This window comes from Lithobates pipiens, unplaced genomic scaffold (assembly GCF_037356315.1).
Source record: "Lithobates pipiens isolate NorthernLeopardFrog02 unplaced genomic scaffold, aLitPip1_a1.2 Scaffold_24, whole genome shotgun sequence".
Lineage (NCBI taxonomy): Eukaryota > Metazoa > Chordata > Amphibia > Anura > Ranidae > Lithobates > Lithobates pipiens.
Genome location: NW_027507786.1, coordinates 1,420,270 through 1,440,871, shown reverse-complemented (window position 1 = coordinate 1,440,871; position 20,602 = coordinate 1,420,270). Strand labels below are relative to the sequence as shown.

Below are 20,602 nucleotides of genomic sequence, written 5' to 3'. Positions count from 1 at the left end.
AAGATTTCCACAGACACAATTTAAAATCTTGTGAAAAGCCTTCCCTGAAGGCTGTTATAGCCGCAAAGGTGGGGTTACTCCTTATTAATGCCCATGGGTTTGGAATGGAATGTCCAACAAGCTCAGACATGTGTGATGACAAGGTGTCCACAAACTTTTTGCAGCTTAGAATATGTTAATTTAGGCACACGCATATTTGTGAGGAAGCACTGATATATTATAAGGCCTGGTTCATAAAGCTGCGACCCCAAAGTCGAGCGACTTCCAGTGCATTGCGACTTGATGTAACTCTGATGCAACTTTGATGTTTTGCTACTTTGGCCGTTTAAAGCAATACTGAGTGTGACACACAATACTGAACTTACAAAACCCTCTGAAGTCGTAGCCAGTCCCAAAGATAAGACAAGGAATCTATTTCCTTGTGACTTGTGTAATTTTAGCATTCGGTCTATGGCACTCATGTTGCAAGGAAGATGTGTAAAAGTAGTGCAAAGTTAGGCTGGCCACACACGGTTCAGCAGGAACCGGCCAAGATTCAAGCCATTATTGGGCAGGCTGAATGTACCATGTGGATTGATCAATCAACTTGGGTACAAGCAGCCTGCCGGATTTGTTTGCTGCTATAGATGCTAGCGATAATCACTGGCTTCCCCTGTCCACGCCCCCCCTGCTGGGAGAAAACAATTGCTTGGCAAGAGGGACACCCCTGTCAGAACTGTCTGTTGATGCGGGAATTGTGTGAATTTCTTTTCTGCAGCCTGCGGTTACAGGAAAGAAATATGCACCATTTATGGCCGGCCTTAATTGAGTAAACAAGGCACCCATCGAAATGAATGTGCTTTGACTTGCCATGAGACTTTCTGTGTCGCAAGTCGCATGACAAGTCACAGCAGTGTGAACCAGGGCATAGACAACAATAATTATCATTCAAACAATATCAGCAACTATACATTTAAATGACATATTTGAACATATAGAGATAATATTCATGCTATGCGTGTGTGATTGTACTCATGGGGGGAGATTTACTAAAACTGGTGAAGACAGACTCTTCTAGTCTTCTAGCAATCATCTTCCAACTTCAGCTTGCTCAATTAAAGGATTAGTTCACCTTTAAAAAAATAAATAAATAAATGCACCTTTTTTGCAGGACCCTGGAAAGCATTGCACCCCAATCAGCATATCATAGGTGCAGTGCAGGGCTCCTGCAGACTGTTAGTGTATCTGTCTGCTTGTACCTCGTATGGCCAGGCAGATACACAAACACAGGAAGAATCAATGAACTATCCAGAGTGCTCAACAGCACCCTGGTAGTTCATTGAGAATTGAGAATTACAAGCTGACAGCCGCAAAGGGTGTTGGTAATTGTAGTTCATTTAGTCACAGGACTCTATGTGTGGGTGGAGCCCTGCGTGACCGCGCTCTTTTCAAATAGTGACAGCGGGTGTGGGGTCCTAACCTGCCAACTGACATCAACATTGAGGCACTATTCCTCCCACTGACACCATTCCTCTCACTGACACCAATGATGGGGCACTATTCCTCTCACTGACACCAATGATGGGACACTATTCCTCCCACTGACACCAATGATGCGGAACTATTCCAATCAATGATACCAACAATGGGGTTAAATTCCTCCCAATAATACCAATAACAGGGCACTATTTCTTCCACTGAACCAACAATGGGACACTATTTCTTCTATTGATACCAATGATGGGGCACTTTTCCTCCCAATGACACCAACAATTGGGGCACTTTTCCTCCCAATGACACCAACAATGGGGCACTATTCCTCCCACTAACACCAATTATGAGGCATTATTTATCTCAATGATACAAATGATGGGGCATTATTTCTCCCTCTGATAGCCAAAATGGGGCAGTATTCCTCTCAATTGGTACCAAGATGGGGCAGTATTTCTCCTAATGATACCAATGATGGGGTACTATTGCTCTCAATGATACCAACAATGGGACACTATCAACCATGACACTACCTGCCTGGAGTTTGCATGTTCTCCCTGTGCCTGTGTGGGTTTCCACCGTGTACTCCGGTTTCCTCCCACACTCCAAAGACATGCAGGTAGGTTAATTGGCTTCTGTCCAAAATTGGCTAGGGACAATTGTAGACACACACCCACACTCACTCAGGTTGAACTGGGTGGACTGGTGTCTTTATTCAACCTTACTAACTATGTAACTATTCCTTCCATTAATACCAACGATGGGGCACTTTTCCTCCCACTGACACCAATGTTGGGGCACTATTCATCCCACTGACACCAATGTTGGGGCACTATTCATCCCACTGACACCAAGGTTGGGGTACTATTCCTTCCACTGACACCAGTGATGGGGCACTTTTTCTCCCAATGATACCATCAATGGGACACTATTCCTTCCTTCCAGTGATACCAATGATGGAGCACTATTCTTCCCACTGACACCAACAATGGGGCACTATTTTTCCCACTGATACCAATGATGGGGCATCGTTCCTCCCACTGACAACACTGATGAGGGTGCGATTCCTCCCACTGATATCAATGATGGGGCACTATTTCTTCTAATGATACCAATGATGGGGTACTATTCCTCCTAATGATACCAACAATGGAACAATATTCCTTCCATTGATACCAATGACGGGACACTTTTCCTCCCAATGACACCAATGATGGGACACTATTACTCCCAGTGATAGCAATGATGGGGCACCATTCTTCCCACTGATACCAATGATGGGGCATCATTCCTCCCACTGACACCAATTATGGGGCATCATTCCTCCCACTGATACCAATGATGGGGCACTATTTCTCCCAATGATACCAACAACTGTGTCATCAACTGTGGCAATGTTTATTCCTGCTGATGCCAGAAAAATTTCCACTCCCGCTGGCCACAATCCGGCCCCCCCAAAAGTCTGAAGGACAATAACCTGGCACTTTGTTTAGAGAGTTTGGAGACCCCTGTTCTAGTCTGTAATCAATCCCATTTCGGAAGAGTTTTACATAAGAAATGTGTATGTCAAGAGTTTTTAAAGCATTAGTACATGGCTTTTGTCTGTATGTGTACTCCAAACATCTATCTCATCAATAAATCCTCTTGGATCCTATCAACTGTTTTGAAATGAAATAATTTATCACCTGTATTATTGTGCGGTTCATATTGTGAACTGAGGCTAAGAGGGGAGAAGGTGTTGCATGAGATTCAGAGAAAAATCTCTGTGCACTAGGCATGGGCTTGAGGCATAAATTAAAGTAACTGCGTATAGAAGTATAGAGAACATAAATCACCCTGCGGGGTGGATTTGATTGAAATCACTAGTAAAAAAGCTGGATTTAAATTATTATTTTTAACCACTTTAAGACCGGACCATTTTGCTGGTAAATGACCAGAGGTCTTTTTACACTTTGGCACTGCGCTGCTTTAACTGGTAATTGCGCGGTCATGCAATGTTGTACCCAAACAAAATTTGCGTCCTTTTCTTCCCACAAATAGAGCTTTCTTTTGATGGTATTTGATTGCCTCTGCGATTTTTATTTTTTGCGATATAAACGTAAAAAGACCGCAAATTTTGAAAAAAAATGATATTTTCTACTTTTTGTTATTAGAAAAATCCAATAAACTCAATTTTAGTCATACATTTAGGCCAAAATGTATTCAGCCACATGTCTTTGGTAAAAAAAAAGTCAATAATTGTATATTTATTGGTTTGCGCAAAAGTTGTCACATCTACAAACTAAGGTACGTTTTCTGGAATTTACGCAGCTTTTAGTTTACGACTGCCTATCTCATTTCTTGAGGTGCTAAAATGGCAGGGCAGTACAAAACCCCCCCAAATGACCCCATTTTGGAAAGTAGACACCCTAAGGAAATTGATAAGAGGCATGTTGAGCCCATTGAATATTTTATTTTTTTGCCTCAAGCGATTGAATAATGACAAAAAAAAATTTTTTTTTTTTTTTTTACACAAAGTTGTCACTAAATGATATATTGCTCACACATGCTATGGGCGTATGTGAAATGACACCCCAAAATAAATTCTGCTGCTTCTCCTGAGTATGGGGATACCACATATGTGGGACTTTTTGGGAGCCTAGCCGCGTACGGGGCCCCGAAAACCAAGCACCGCCTTCAGGCTTTCTAAGGGCGTAAATTTTTGAGTTCACTTCTCACTACCTATTACAGTTTTGAAGGCCATAAAATGCCAAGATGGCACAAAACCCCCACAAATGACCCCATTTTAGAAAGTAGACACCCCAAGCTATTTGCTGAGAGGCATGTTGAGTTCATGGAATATTTTATATTTTGCCACAAGTTGCGGGAAAATTACAAACTTTTTTTTTTTTTTTTTTTTTTTCACAAAGTTGTCACTAAATGATATATTGCTCACACATGCCATGGGCATATGTGAAATGACACCCCAAAATAAATTCTGCTGCTTCTCCTGAGTACGGGGATACCACATATGTGGGACTTTTTGGGAGCCTAGCCGCGTACGGGGCCCCGAAAACCAAGCACCGCCTTCAGGCTTTCTAAGGGCGTAAATATTTGACTTCACTCCTCACTACCTATTACAGTTTTGAAGGCCATAAAATGCCAAGATGGCACAAAACCCCCACAAATGACCCCATTTTAGAAAGTAGACACCCCAAGCTATTTGCTGAGAGGCATGTTGAGTCCATGGAATATTTTATATTTTGCCACAAGTTGCGGGAAAATTACAAACTTTTTTTTTTTTTTTTTTTTTTTCACAAAGTTGTCACTAAATGATATATTGCTCACGCATGCCATGGGCATATGTGAAATGACACCCCAAAATAAATTCTGCTGCTTCTCCTGAGTACGGGGATACCACATATGTGGGACTTTTTGGGAGCCTAGCCGCGTACGGGGCCCCGAAAACCAAGCACCGCCTTCAGGCTTTCTAAGGGCGTTACAGTTTTGAAGGCCATAAAATGCCAAGATGGCACAAACCCCCCCCAAATGACCCCATTTTGGAAAGTAGACACCCCTAAATTTAGGGGTACACTAGTGAGACTAGGTAATAAATGGCGGGTGCCCTGAAACTATAAAAAAATAACTAACCAACCAGCGTCACCTGTAACAGTTATATGGTGATCACTGGTGAAAGGGTTAACTAGGGGGCAATCAGGGGGCTTTATGCGGTAGTATATGGGGGTCCCTGGCGCTATAAAAAGCTGCGGCGAACCTAAATACCTACTTGCCTAACTAGCGTCACCTGTGACACTAATACAGCGATCAGAAAAACGATCGCTTATTAGGCTGGGTTCACACTGGAGCGATGCGGGAACGCCACGAATGCGCGGCGGGTTCCCGCATCGCATGCCTCCCGGCGGCAGTTCACACTGCCCTATGCGAACTGCTGGGAGTGTCAGTGAAATGTTACTGACACCCCCAGATCAGTTCGCATATCGCAGTGCGATCTGAAAACTCGGATCGCATGGTGTGAACACCCATGCGATCCGATTCTGCTGCGGGCCAAAAAAAGGGTCCCGTGCGAATTTGCGGCGGGTGCGGCGGGTGTGGCGGGTGCGGCGAATGGCTGAACTCGAATCGCACAGAGATCGGATGTGATTTGCACTGCAGTGCGGTGCGAATCACATCCGTTCTCAAACCGCTGCAATCTGAACCCAGCCTTAGTGACACTGGCGACGGGGGGTGATCACGGGGTTAAACCTTTATTGGGGGGGTTAGGGGGGTACCTTAGAACTAAAGGGGGCTAACCCTAACTGCCCTAACAGTTATTAGTCACAAATGACACCCGCCGGGTGATCAGGGGGTTAAACCTTTATTAGGTAATAAATGGCGGGTGCCCTGAAACTATAAAAAAATAACTAACCAACCAGCGTCACCTGTAACAGTTATATGGTGATCACTGGTGAAAGGGTTAACTAGGGGGCAATCAGGGGGCTTTATGCGGTAGTATATGGGGGTCCCTGGCGCTATAAAAAGCTGCGGCGAACCTAAATACCTACCTGCCTAACTAGCGTCACCTGTGACACTAATACGGCGATCAGAAAAATGATCGCTTATTAGGCTGGGTTCACACTGGAGCGATGCGGAAACGCCGCGAATCCGCGGCGGGTTCCCGCATCGCATGCCTCCCGGCGGCAGTTCACACTGCCCTATGCGAACTGCTGGGAGTGTCAGTGAAATGTTACTGACACCCCCAGATCAGTTCGCATATCGCAGTGCGATCTGCAAACTCGGATCGCATGGTGTGAACACCCATGCGATCCGATTCTGCTGCGGGCCAAAAAAAGGGTCCCGTGCGAATTTGCGGCGGGTGCGGCGGGTGTGGCGGGTGCGGCGGGTGCGGCGAATGGCTGAACTCGAATCGCACAGAGATCGGATGTGATTTGCACTGCAGTGCGGTGCGAATCACATTCGTTCTCATAAACCGCTGCAATGTGAACCCAGCCTTAGTGACACTGGCGACGGGGGGTGATCACGGGGTTAAACCTTTATTGGGGGGGTTAGGGGGGTACATTAGAACTAAAGGGGGCTAACTCTAACTGCCCTAACAGTTATTACAGTCACAAATGACACCAATGCAAAAAAAAAAAAAAAAAAAAAATGACATTGGTGTCACTGTGACTGGGGGGCAGGGGTAATTGGGGGGGTGATCGGGGGGTAAAGGGGGGGTGTGAGTGTGCCTGGCATGTTCTACTGTGTGTGTAGAGTGTTGGTGCAACTCACCGATCCGCTCTCCTCCGTGTCGGAACGGAAAATACCGACACGGAGGAGAGAATACATCACTTCCTCTCCTGTGTTTACATTACAGGAGAGGAAGTGATGTCACGGGGGATTTCCATTCGTCGAGAGAGATCGCGAGGGGGTGGCCATGAATGAATGGCCGTCCCCTCATCCCTGATCTCTCCCGAACGAATGCCGACCGCCGCAGGCACCGGGGGGGGGCCCGATCGGGCCCCCCACCCGCGGGCAGGCATGGACTTATATATACGCCAATATGCCTGCCCGTGCCATTCTGCCGACGTATATCGTCGTGCGGCGGTCGGCAAGTGGTTAAAGAGCAACTATGCTCTCTGTCCCGCAGAGGCTCCTCCTTAGACCTGCTGTTGCCTCACCGACAGTCCCATTCACTTTAACAGGATGGCTGGTGATGTGGCAGTGACACAACAAGGTGAGGGATGTGGCGGCAGCGGGTGAGTGGATGCCCACTAACAGGCGCTGCCACGATCAGAAAATAACAGGTGCTCTTTAACCACTTGCCTACTGGGCACTTAAACCCCCCTCCTGCCCAGACCAATTTTCAGCTTTCGGTGCTCTCACACTTTGAATGACAATTACTCAGTCATGCAGCACTGTACCCGAATGAATTTTTTGTCCTTTTTTTCCCACAAATAGAGCTTTCTTTTGGTGGTATTTGATCACCTCTGGGGTTTTTATTTTTTGTGCTATAAATGAAAAAAGACCGAAAATTTTGAAAAAAAAAAGGATATTTCTTTGTTTCTGTGCCAAAATTATGCAAATTATTAATTTTTCTTCATAAATTTTGGCCACAATTTATACTGCTACATATCTTTGGTAAAAATAACCCAAATAAGTGGATATTATTTGGTCTTTGTGAAAGTTAGAGAGTCTACAAGCTGTGGTGCGAATCGCACAAAATTGATCACATCTGATGTACTGGTGGTCTGTCTCATTTCTTGCGACCCGAACAAGCCAGGAAAGTACAAATACCCCCCAAATGACCCCTTTTTGGAAAGTAGACATTCCAAGGTATTTAGTAAGAGGAATGGTGAGCTTTTTGATGTTGTCATTTTTTCCTACAATTCTTTGCAAATTTAAGATTTTATTTTTTATTTTTTTCAAAAAAATTGTCATTGTAATAGGTTATTTCTCTCACGTGGCATGTGTATACCACAAATGACGCCCCAAAATAAATTCTGCTACTCCTCCTGAGTATTACAATACATGTGTGGGACTTTTTCACAGCCTGGCCACATAGAGAGACTCAACATGCAGGGAGCGCCATCACATGTTCTAGGAGCATAAATTACACATCTAACTTGTTGACTACCTATTACACTTTTCAAGGCCCTGGAGCACCAGGACAATGACATGTGACACTGATGACAGATGGCACTTATACGTGGCACTGATGACAGATGGCATTAATATGTGGCACTGATGACAGATGGCACTTATATGTGGCACTGATGACAGATGGCACTTATACGTGGCACTGATGACAGATGGCATTAATATGTGGCACTGATGACAGATGGCACTTATATGTGGCACTGATGACAGATGGCACTTATACGTGGCACTGATGACAGATGGCACTAATATGTGGCACCAATGACAGATGGCACTAATACGTGGCACCGATGACGCGTGACACTGATGACAGATGGCACTGATAAGTGGCATTGATGACACGTGACACTGACAACAGATGGCACGTGACACTGACAGGTGGCACTGATGACAAATGGCACTGATACGTGGCACTGATGACAGATGGCACTAATATGTGGCACTGATGACAGATGGCACTATGTGGCACTGATGACACGTGGCACTGATGACAGATTGCACTTATACGTGGCACTGATGACAGGTGGCACTGGGGACAAATGGCACTGACAATAGATAGCACTAACAGGTGGCACTGGGGAGGATGGCACTGGGGAGGATGGCACTTTTTTTTTACTTTTTTTTTTTTAACTCACAGCCGCTGCAGCCGTTGATCTCTCCCTTCTCACATGCTGTCTGTGTGAGGAGGGAGAGCGGCGCTGAGAGATGATCTCATATGAGATCATCTCTCATTGAACACGCCGATCGTGCTGTAAACGGCCGCTGTGATTGGCCGTTTACAGCGATCTGTGACTGGCTGTGTCCGGGGGACATGGCCAGCACAGAACTTCCTCTTATCTCATGGTTACTGTAACATTGTGTGAATGCATCAATGCAGTGCATGTTATCTCAGCTTGTGGAGCTTGGATTCACTGAATGAGTTTAGCAAAAAATTTAAATATTGCAGAATATACAGCCTCATTCTACATAACTAAGCTCCATTTCATGCAGAATAAACTAAATTATTAATGTATCTTGAATAGAAAATGATTTTTTACTCCAAAAGTATTTTATTAAAATAAATTAGATAAAAATCCCAAAAAATCTACTTAACCGGTTCCCAACCGGCGCACGCGATGTACGTCGGCAGAATGGCATGGGCAGGCATATTATCTTTAATGCCGCTCTGCCATAGCAAGCGCGCCACTGACAGCGCACTCACGTGCCGGTTGGGACCCCTGTGAGTCCGGTCGCGGGTCTCCATTGCCATCGGCATACCCGCGATCATCTTACGGGGCGGCTGAACGGAGAAATGTAAGCAGCGTTCACTAAATGAAAGCCCAGCCCCCCACAGTTAGTAACACACCCCTAGGAACACTTAACCCCTACACTGCCACCCACTGGTTAACCCCTTCACTGCCAGTGTCATTTACACAGGAATCAATGCATTTATATAGCAGTGATTGTTGTATAAATGACAATGGTCCCAAAAATGTGTCAAAAATGTCCTATGTGTCCGCCATAATGTCGCAGTCACAATAAAAATCACTGATCGCCGCCATTACTAGTAAAAAAAAAAATTATTAATAAAAATGCCATAAAACGCTATAACTTTTGCGCAAACCAATCAATAATCGCTTATTGCGATTTTTTTTACCAAAAATATGTAGAAGAACACGTATCGGCCTAAACTGACGGAAAAAAAAGTTTTTTTATATATTTTTGGGGGATATTTATTATAACAAAAAGTAAAAAATAATGTGTTTTTTTCAAAATTCTCGCTCTATTTTTGTTTATAGCGCAAAAAATAAAAACCACAGGGGTGATCAAATACCACCAAAAGAAAGCTCTATTTGTGGGAAAAAAGGACGCCAATTTTGTTTGGGAGCCACGTCGCATTACCGCGCAATTATCAGTTAGGCTGCTTTCACACTGGGGCGGTATTCAGGCGTTACAGCGCTAAAAATAGCGCCTGTGTAGCGCCTGAAAAAAACCTGCCCCTTTTCCTCCAGTGTGAAAGCCGGAGGGCTTTCACACTGGAGCGATGCGCTGGCAGGACGGTGAAAAAAGTCCTGGTAGCCGCATCTTTGGAGCGGTGAAGGAGCGGTGTATTCACCGCTCCTATACCGCTCCTACCCATTGAAATCAATGGGACACCGCGGCAATACCGCCGGCAAAGCGCCGCTGCAGCGGCGCTTTGCGGGCGGGTTTAACCCTTTTTCGGCCGCTAGCGGGGGTTAAAACCACCCCGCTAGCGCCCGCAGACCGCCGCTAAAACGACGGTAAAGCACCGCTAAAAATAGCGCCACTTTACCGCCGATGCTGCTCCCGCCCCAGTGTGAAAGCAGCCTTAAAGCGACGCAGTGCCGAATCGCAAAAAGTGGTCTGGTCTTTGACCAGCAAAATGGTCTGGGGCTGAAGTGGTTAAATAAAATAAAAATCTGATTTAAATCAAAAAAAATGTTTTTTTACTTTTTTTTTTTTTTTTATATTATCGATTTTTATCCACCCTGGCACCCTGAGTCATGAAATCTTTGGGAATGGGTCTTAGATTTGCCCAGCACAGGGTCAAGGTCCCACTGAGTAGAGGGTGAGGGGGGTCATAAGCATGCACTCCATATACTCCAGAAGCACCAGAAAGAACTAAAAAGAAAGAAATCCCTTTACAATTTCACTTTAGTAAAGAAGAGGTTCGGAACGTGATGGCGTTTGTTACGACGGGACTATGTTGAGGCTAGTAGCCAATAGCTTTGGTCTCATAATTTGATCTGAGCATGGGCGGCACTTTGCCCGATTGGAATTCTCTACAACTACAAAAGTAAAAATAAAAAAGGCAATACCCCCCCCCCCCCACAAAAAAAAAATCTATGAACTGCGTATCACTTTTCAGAGGGCATTTAGCAATACTGACAGCATGAAAAAGCTTGAAGATACTCTTAATTTATTTAATTGGTAATCACAATTTTGGTAATCACTCAAAAAGTAACATGGACAGATGAAATCCGAAAGTTCCCGTACTTTTTTATGTTTGAGTTTAAAAAAGTGCGGAAACTATTTTAAGAACCCTTGTACCCATATGAAGGAGCTGTTTTAACTGCCAAAGTTTTTGTATTTCTGTCTATCAAGTTTGGAGATTTAGGCAAGCCATAAATGATGTGATCTGATTGCAGGAAAGAAAATTGCACGAAATCCCTCCTGCAGCTTTTTTGTGTTGCGCCGGCAAGGAGCCTTCCCTGCTGGCAGAACACAACAATTGCTGCTGGCGGCTGTACAGTGTATGTCATTTTATTAGATCAGGTTTCATTTTGTTTAAATATGTTCTCCCTACTCCAAAAAAAAGGTTTACCATACCATTATTAGTTGTTACAATCACGGCATATACGTCGACAGGCCCATTTGTTTCATTGAGCAATTCGAAAGTGTAAGAAATCTGATTATACGCAGTTGGTTTTATTTCTTTGGCGGTGCTGACGTTTGGAGCAGGCGGAGCTGAAACAAATGAGACAACAAATATTTATTTAGCTGTAGCATCATCACATTGTATGTGATCAAGTTTTCTGAGATTTTCCATATGCATGGAATTACATACATTTTGTAGGTGTCAGGAAAGTAAACATTTTTCTCTATATAAGATATATTTTCTTATTCATTCTGGAGTCCATTCATTCCACTTCAAGAAATAAGCATTTTTTTTAAAATGTTTGGCCATTCACAGTGCTCTGTGTATAGAGTGCAGAGTTCAGGGGCAAGCTGTGTACAAAGTGTATAATTCAGGAGTGCTCTATATACAACGTGCAGAAGTTCAAGAGTGTGCTGTGTACAGAGTGCAGAGTTCAGGAGTGTGCTATGTACAGAGTGCAGAGTTCAGGAGTGCGCTATGTACAGAGTGCAGAGTTCAGGAGTGCACTATGTACAGAGTGCAGAGTTCAGGAGTAGAGTGCAGAGTCAAGGAGTGTTCTATGTACAGAGTGCAGAGTTCAGGGGTGTGCTATGTACAGAGTGCAGAGCTCAGGAGTGCACTGTGTACAGAGTGCAGAGTTCAGGAGTGTGCTATGTACAGAGTGCAGAGTTCAGGAGTGCGCTGTGTACAGAGTTCAGGAGTGCGCTGTGTACAGAGTGCATAGTTCAGGAGTGCGCTGTATACAGAGTGCAGGGTTTAGGGGTGTGTTCTTTACAGAGTGCAGATTTCAGGGGTGCACTGTGTACAGAGTGCAGGGTTTAGGGGTGTGTTCTTTACAGAGTGCAGATTTCAGGGGTGCACTGTGTACAGAGTGCAGCGTTTAGGGGTGTGCGCTTTACAGAGTGCAGATTTCAGGGGTGCGCTGTGTACAGAGTACAAGATTTAGGGGTGTGCTCTATACAGAGTGCAGAGTTTGGGGGTGCGCTGTGTACAGAGTGCAGAGTTTGTGGGTGTGCTGTGCACAGAGTGCAGTGTTCAGGGGGTGTCCTATGTAAAGAGTTCAGGGGTGCTCACTGTGCAGAGTTCAGTGAAGCGCTGTGTGCAGAGTGCAGAGTTCAGGGGTATGCACAGTGTACAGAGTGCAGAGTTCCAGAGGGCACTGTGTACAGAGTGCAGAGTTCAGTGTGTACAGAGTGTTCAGAATACAGAGTTTAGGGGTACACTTTGTACAGAGTTCAGTGTTCAGAATACAGAGTTTAGGGGTACACTTTGTACAGAGTGCAGAGTTCAGGAGTGCCCTATGTACAGAGTTCAGGAGTGCGCTTTGTACAGGATGCAGAGTTCAGGAGTGCTCTGTGTACAGAGTTCAGGAGTGTGCTTTGTACAGGATGCAGGGTTCAGGAGTGCGCTGTGTACAGAGTGCAGAGTTCAGAGGCATGCAGTGTACAAAGTGCAGAGTTCAGGGGTGCGCTGTGTACAGGGTTTAGGGTTGCTCTGTGTACAAAGTGCAGAGTTCAGGGATGTGCTGTGTACAGAGTTCAGGGGTGCACAGTGTACAGAGTTGGGGTGCGCTGTGTACAGAGTTCAGGGGTGCACTGTGTACAGAGTTCAGGTGTGTGCTGTGTACAGAGTTCAGGAATGCGCTTTGTACAGGCTGCAGAGTTCAGAAGTGCGCTGAGTATAGGATTCAGGATCGGGGTGAGCTGTGTAGAAAGTGCAGAGTTCAGGGGTGCGCTGTGTACTAAGTACTGTGTTTAGGAGTGTGCTGTATACAGAGTACAGAGTTCAGGGGTGTGCTGCGTACAGAGTTCAGGGGTGCACTGTATACAGAGTTTAAGAGTGCTCTGTGTACAGAGTGTATTGTTCAGGGGTGCACTGTGTACAGAATGCAGAGTTTAGGAGTGCGCTGTGTACAGAATGCAGAGTTTAGGAGTGTGCTGTGTACAAGGTACAGGGTTTAGGGGTGTGCCATGTACAATGTACAACACCAACCCCTCAAAGCATCTCTTCTGTTTCCTACTTCTCCCTGTGTTTTCTCTAATACCCATGAATTTGGCTCTGTTATACCTCTCTGTTCAGGTGACAATGCCTTTTAAGGAGATGGTTCTCACTCACATCCTTGACATGAGGGATCTATTACATCTGGAAGCTACTGAAAGCAAAGCATTGTCTTGTAAACACAGAAGGCTTCTGTGTTTACAAGTGGGAGGGTGATAGCCAGAGGTGCTGGAATGGAGTTCTGCTATGATCCTGCTGCAAAGTTGGATGGGCGGCCACATGACAAGGCTTAGTGGGAAATATGTGGCATAAGCGATCCAAGCGGAAGTCCTCTTCTCCCCTCCCTACATGCCACAGGTCCCAGAAGCATGCCGGACCATTCAGCAGGCACAGAGCAACTTGTGCATGTGCAGTGCACACTTAGCTGTAACAGCTTGTGGGAGAGGAAGAGAAGTAGTTCAGGTGACCACATCGCTTGTACCCTGTGACAGGTGCATGTGTATTTATTGAAAGTCAGCAGCCACACTTTTTGTAGCTGGTGACTTTTAATAAACCACCAAAATGACTGGAGCTCCAATTTAACCCTTTGGTGCTGAGGGCACGCAAATATGTGGCCTCCCGGTGGCTGGGCCTTGGCGCCTGAGCGGCTGCATATTTTCATGCAGTAGTGCTGACACTGCTGTGCGGAGGGCGCGCACCTTACATGCTCCTGACACAGTGACCGGTGACTCACGAAAAGTTCCCAACTGCGGTTTGCGATTGGGAATTTTCCGATCATATGACCGCAGTGACAGCCAATCACAGCGCTCATGTGGCCATAAGCCCTGCATCGCCTCCTGGCATACCAAATCCCTTAAAGCACCAAGGAGTTAAGGTCATAAACATTTAAATATTTAAAAAAATGTTATGGTATTTATTGTTCACATGGGTTTACAACATGACACTGATTGAATTGCCTATTACTTTGGTATAATATAGACTAAGTGGTCTGGGGGGGGGATCTGGGGGTCCCCTTGTTAAAGGGGGCTTCCAGATTCTGATAAGCTTCCTGCCCGCAAACCCCCACAACCACCGGCCAGGGTTGTGGGGATGAGACCCTTGTCCTCATCAACATGGGAACAAGGTGCTTTGAGGGGTCACAGACCCCCAAAGCATCCTCCCAATGTTGAGGGCATGTGGCCTGGTACGGTTCAGGGGGTCGGCGCTCTCTTGTCCCCCCCCTCTTTTCCTGCGGCCTGCCAGGTTGTATGCTCGGATAAAGGGTCTGGTATGGACCTGAAGGGTCTGGTATGGATATTTAGGGGGAACCCCACAACATTTTTTTTTTTAATTGACACGGGGTTCCCCTTAATATCCATATCAGACCTGAAGGGCCTGGTAATTGAATTTGGGGGGGACGACACGCTTTTTTTTGTATCAATGACTTTCAATGACTTCTCTGTATTATGGGGAGCCAACAATTCATTTTAGCTGCAAGTGATTTTAAATTACTTTTTTTCCTGCAGAAATGACACTTTGTGCAGGGACAGTTCTAAGCATGGGAAACATGCGCCCCTTCACGGGCATACTATAGGCACCCCCCGGGTACGAAATTTAAAGGAATATTATACTTTTATTGTTTCACTTTAAGCATTATTAAAATCACTGCTCCCCAAAAAACTGCCATTTTTTAAAACTTTTTTTTGCATTGATCCATGTCCCCTGGGGCAGGACACAGGTCCCCAAACACTTCTTAGGACAATAACTTGCATATTAGCCTTTAAAATTAGCACTTTAGATTTCTCCCATAGACTTGTACAGGGTGTTCTGCAGCTTTTCAAATTTGCCGCGAACACCCCAAATTGTTCACTGTTCGCCGAACAGGCAATGTTCGAGTCGAACATGAGTTTGACTCGAACTCGAAGCTCATTCCTACTCAGAACGCGCAGCCCCCCCCCATGTGCAGGAAGAGTAGACCCCGCCCACAAGCTTGTGCGACTAGTAGATGTAAAAGGGAACCTGATGCTAAAATCTGATTTTAAAGTTATTATTATTCTTATATTATTATACATGATTTATATAGCGCCAACAGTTTGCACAGTGCTTTACAATGTAGAGGGGGGACAGCACAATTACAGTACAGTTCAATACAGAAGGTACAGGAGGGTCTGGCTCGTACAGCTTACATTCTAAAGGGGGGGGGTGGTGGTACAAAAGGTAATAGATGTGGGGAATGATTTGCTGGGGGTGGCTCGGGAACAGTTGTTAGGTGGAGGTGAGATAGGCTTCCCTGAATAAGTGAGTTTTCAGGGCTCTTCTAAAGGTGGACAGGTTAGGGGCTGATCGGACATACCGGGGCAGGGAGTTCCAGAGGATGGGAGAGGCTCTGGAAAAGTCCTGAAGGCGAGAATGGGAGGAGGTAACAAGGGGGCTACAGTGCAGGAGGTCCTGGGAGGAGCGGAGGGGACGATTTGGCGATATCTGCAGATGAGGTTGGTGATGTAGATGGGAGCAATGTTGTTGATGGCCTTGTATGTTGTGGTTAACATTTTGAATTTTATACAGTGGGGTAGGGGAAGCCAGTGAAGGGATTGGCAGAGAGGAGCAGCAGTCATGGATCAGTTAGTGAGGTGTATTAGTCTAGCAGTAGCATTCAAAATAGACTGAAGGGGGATAGCCTGCATAAGGGTAGACCATTAAGGAGAGAATTGCCGTAGTCAAGGTGGGAAATAACCAAGGAGTGAATAAGTTGCTGTGGGGTGTCAGCCAGGAAGGGTTGAATTATGGAGATGTTGCGGAGGTGAAGGCGGCAGGATTTAGCCAGTGATTGGATATGGGGGCTGAAAGAGAGGTCAGAGTCGAAGATGACACCCAGGACCCTGGCACGTGTGGAGGCACCAATGTTTGTTCTGTTGATCTTAATGGTAAAGTCATGGGGGGAGAGGACCGGGAAGGAGGAAATATAACAAGCTCAGTTTTAGAAAGATTGAGTTTGAGGAAGTGGTGTGACATCCATACCGATATGTCATTCAGTAAGTCTGAGAGAGGAGATCGAGGGGGTGAGTTGAGGAATTGAGAGATAGATCTGGGTGTCGTCAGCATAGAGTTGGTATTGGAAGCCATGGGAGGTTATCAACTGGCCCAGGGAAGAGGTATAACTTTCCGAAAGGTACAAAAAAAATCCAAAAATCCATTCAATTCTCTCGTTATCAGTGTTCATCTAAAGAGATATATGTACTCACGTGCCACACCAGTCTTCTTCTGTATCTGTTCCACTTTACTGGCTCTTTCACATGACAAGGTGCTTACTGTGATGTTATAATCGGTGTAGGCACTCAACCCTTTTATAGTATAGTTTTGTTTTCTATCACTGTTGCATGTCGCTGGGACAATTTGAAGTTGGGTTCCATAAGTTACTGAGAAGTTGGTAAACTGTCCTATCGGACATGTCCATTCCAATGAAATAGAGTTTGCAGTGAACCCACTCACATAAAGTCCAGACACGGAATCTGGAACTAAGAAGAAAACAATAAAAATGTAAATGCATCACTTAAATGATAAACTATGATCTATTTTTTTAAAGGCTCTTTGGTTCAATTAACATTCACTCCTTTGAAAATAATTTACCATATCAGCTTTTCATGTTAAAGGGGAAGTAGAGAACATTTTCAACTAACTCTTTATGAGTTATTATTATAGTGTTTACCTTAAAGTATATCTAAAGACATTTATTTGTTTTAAGCTTTGGCTATAGAGATGTTTTTTTTCCTCACTTCCTGTTGTGTTTATGGGACAGGTAGTGAACAGAAATCCCTTCAATGGGTCAGAGATGGGGGGAAAAAAAAACTGAAAGTGTTTTAAACCCTTCCCCCTACTCCATTCATAACTTAAAAAAGAAAACTGTTGGCTTCATATACTTTTTAAAACCACTTCCCACATGACCCCTTGAAATTTTCTACATTTTGTCATGTTACAACCAAAGACGTAAATGTGATTTATTGGGATTTTATGTGATAGACCAACACAAAGTGGCACATAATTGTGAAGTGGAAGGAAAATGATAAATGGTTTTCCAAATAAATATATGAAAAGTGTGGTGTACATTTGTATGGCGCCCCCCGGAGTCAATACTTTCTAGAACCGCCTTTCACTGCAATTACAGCTGCAAGTCTTTTTGGGGATGTCTCTACCAGCTTTGCACATCTAGAGAGGGACATTTCTGCCCATTCTTCTTTGTGAAATATCTCAAGCTCTGTCAGATTGGATGGAGAGCGATTTTAGGGTCAGAAATTTTCAAGTCTTGCCACAGATTCTCAATTGGATTTAGGTCTGGACTATGACTGGGCCATTCTAACACATGAATATGCTTTGATCTAAACCATTCCATTGTAGCTCTGGCTGTATGTTTCGGGTTGTTGTCCTGCTGGAAGGTGAACCTCCGCCCCAGTCTCAAGTCTTTTGCAGACTCTAAGCCCTTGTAAACACGGTCGGACATTCCGATGGAAAATGTCCGATAGGACCGTGTTGTCGGATAATCCGACAGTGTGTGGGCTCCATCGGACTGTTTCCGTCAGAATATCCGACGGACCAAGTTTGAGAGCTGGGCTATAAAACTTTCCAACAACATGATACGATTGGACTTTGTCCGATCATGTGTAGAGAATTCCGATCGGACAAAGTGCCACGCATGCTCAGATCAAATTCCTACACCAAAGCTATTGGCTACTAGCCTGAACGTAGTCCCATCGTAACTAAATAACGTTATCACGTTATGAACGATCTGATTTTCTGACAACTTTGTCCGACCGTGTGTATGCAACACAAGTTTCAGACAAAATCTGCCAGACAAAATCCGACGGATTTTTTTGTCGGAATGTCCGACCGTGTGTACAAGGACTAACGGGTTTTCTTCTAAGATTGCCCTGTATTTGGCTCCACTCATCTTCCCATCAACTCTGACCAGCTTCCCTGTCCCTGCCGAAGAAAAGCATCCCCTCAACATGAAACTGCCACCACCATGTTTCACAGTGGGGATGGTATGTTAAGGGTGATGTGCAGTGTTAGTTATAGCGTTATTTGCTCTTAGGCCAAAAAGTTCAGTTTTGGTCTCATCTGACCAGAGTACCTTCTTCCACATGTTTGCTGTGTCCCCCACATGGCTTCTTGCAAGCTGCAAACAGGACTTCTTATGGCTTTATTTAGACAATGTCTTTCTTCTTGCCACTCTTCCATAAAGGTCAGATTTGTGGAGAGACGACTAATAGTTGTCCTGTGGACAGATTCTCCCTCCTGAGCTGTGGATCTCTGCAGCTCCTCCAGAGTTACCATGGACCTCTTGGCTCTTCTCTGATTAATGCTCTCCTTGCCCGGTCGGTCAGTTTAGGTGGACGGCCATGTCTTGGTAGGTTTGCAGTTGTGCTATACTCTTTCTATTTTCCGATGATGGATTGAACAGAGCTCTGTGGGATGTTCAAAGCTTGGGATATTTTTTTTATAACCTATCCCTGCTTTATACTTCTCCACAACTTTATCCCTGACCTGTCTGGTGTGTTCCTTGGCCTTCATGATGCTGTTTGTTCAGTGCCTGACCTCACAAATGCTCTTCTGGAAGAATGGTCAAACATTCCCATACACACTCCTAAACCTTGTGGACGGCCTTCCCAGAAGAGTTGAAGCTGTTACAGCTGCAAAGGGTGGGCCAACTCAATATTGAACCCTACAGACTAACGCTGGGATGCCATTAAAGTTCACGTGCTTGTAAAGGCAGGTGTCCCAATACTTTTGTCAATATAGTGTATCAGAAGCAAGTTACTATATGGAAAGATTGACCTGCTATGCAGTATGTTCAAACGCTCTTTGCTTACACAAAAACACAACCTTACACTAATGAGAATAAAGCAAAGGTTAAATACATAAAGAACATCAATGGCAATACAATGTTTTATAAGGAACTCAAAGAGATTTTTCAATCTTGGTTTTTATATACCAATTTATTTTACTTACATGTGCAGTTAGTTACTGACACTGGGTCAGATTCAGTAGCATTATCAGCGGCTCTTACATATACATTGAATGTATACGTCTCTCCCGGGGTCAGATTCCCTATTGTTGCTGATTCATTGATCACTATTATAGTTGGAGATGTGGCATTAGTCTGCACTCTGTATGTGTAAGAACTCTGATATTCATCTGGTTTGGCCCAATTCAAAGATATGTTGGTAGTTGCAGCGGAGTTGATTTGCAAGGACTGCACCCGCATTGGCTCTGTAGACAAAAAAAAATTAAATATTTACAGTTTTAATTAAAAAGATCAGAAACAGCAATTGAGGAGTAACAGCCGAGGGACAGGAAGAGGAACAATAATCAGTAGCAGTGAAGGCGAAAACCACTACAAATGTTTTTCTCACTCTGCTTCCAGGTAATGAAAGGAAAACATTACCTATAGAAAAGTTGAGTAGACATATGCAGAATGAAAAAATTTGTTTTTGTTTCGTTATTTACATAAATGAGTTTAGTTAAAATTCCTTTTATTCGTTTTCTAAATTTGTTTTGTTTATTTGAATTCAAATCAATTCAAATTTTCCTAATTTGGTCGAATTGAACTCATTTCAACCGAATTCGGAAAATTCACACCGTTTCAAATTAGAGGTCCATTCGAATTTATTTTATTCACACTTCGGAAAACGGTTATATTGTTATATTCTTTCTACAAGAAAAACAGAAATGGAAGGCGCGCACACCAAGCGCATTACAAAAGATAATTTAATAAGCAGAAAATTTTTGTCTAATGCCCTGCATACACGATAGGATTTTCCGATGGAAAATGTGTGATAGGACCTTGTTGTCGGAAATTCCGACCGTGTGTATGCTCCATCACACATTTTCTATAGGAATTTCCGTCAACACAAAATTTGAAATCTGCTTCTCTCATGCCGCGTACACACGATCGGAATTCTCGTCTGAAAAAGCTCTGATAGTTTTCCCGACGGAATTCGGCTCAAGCTGTCTTGCCTACACACGGTCACACCAAATTTAGATCATTTATAACGTGGTGACGTAAAACACGTACGACGTGACTAGAAAAAGGAAGTTCAATAGCCAGTAGCCAATAGCTTCTGTCTCGTAGTTGAATCTGAGCATGCT

The 20,602-nt window shown here is 44.4% G+C and overlaps 1 protein-coding gene across 6 annotated transcripts in view; it reads right to left on the bottom strand.

Moving 5' to 3' along the window:
• PTPRJ (protein tyrosine phosphatase receptor type J) overlaps positions 1 to 20,602 on the bottom strand; it is a 219,120-nt gene that overhangs the window by 36,864 nt on the left and 161,654 nt on the right. For all 6 annotated transcript variants that reach the window (XM_077453480.1, XM_077453482.1, XM_077453483.1 and 3 more), the window contains 3 exons: positions 19,463 to 19,723; positions 16,702 to 16,974; positions 11,434 to 11,571 (listed from right to left, as the gene is read on the bottom strand). In XM_077453480.1, the coding sequence (XP_077309606.1) occupies positions 11,434 to 11,571; positions 16,702 to 16,974; positions 19,463 to 19,723 (672 nt within the window). The remainder of the gene's footprint in view (positions 1 to 11,433; positions 11,572 to 16,701; positions 16,975 to 19,462; positions 19,724 to 20,602) is intronic.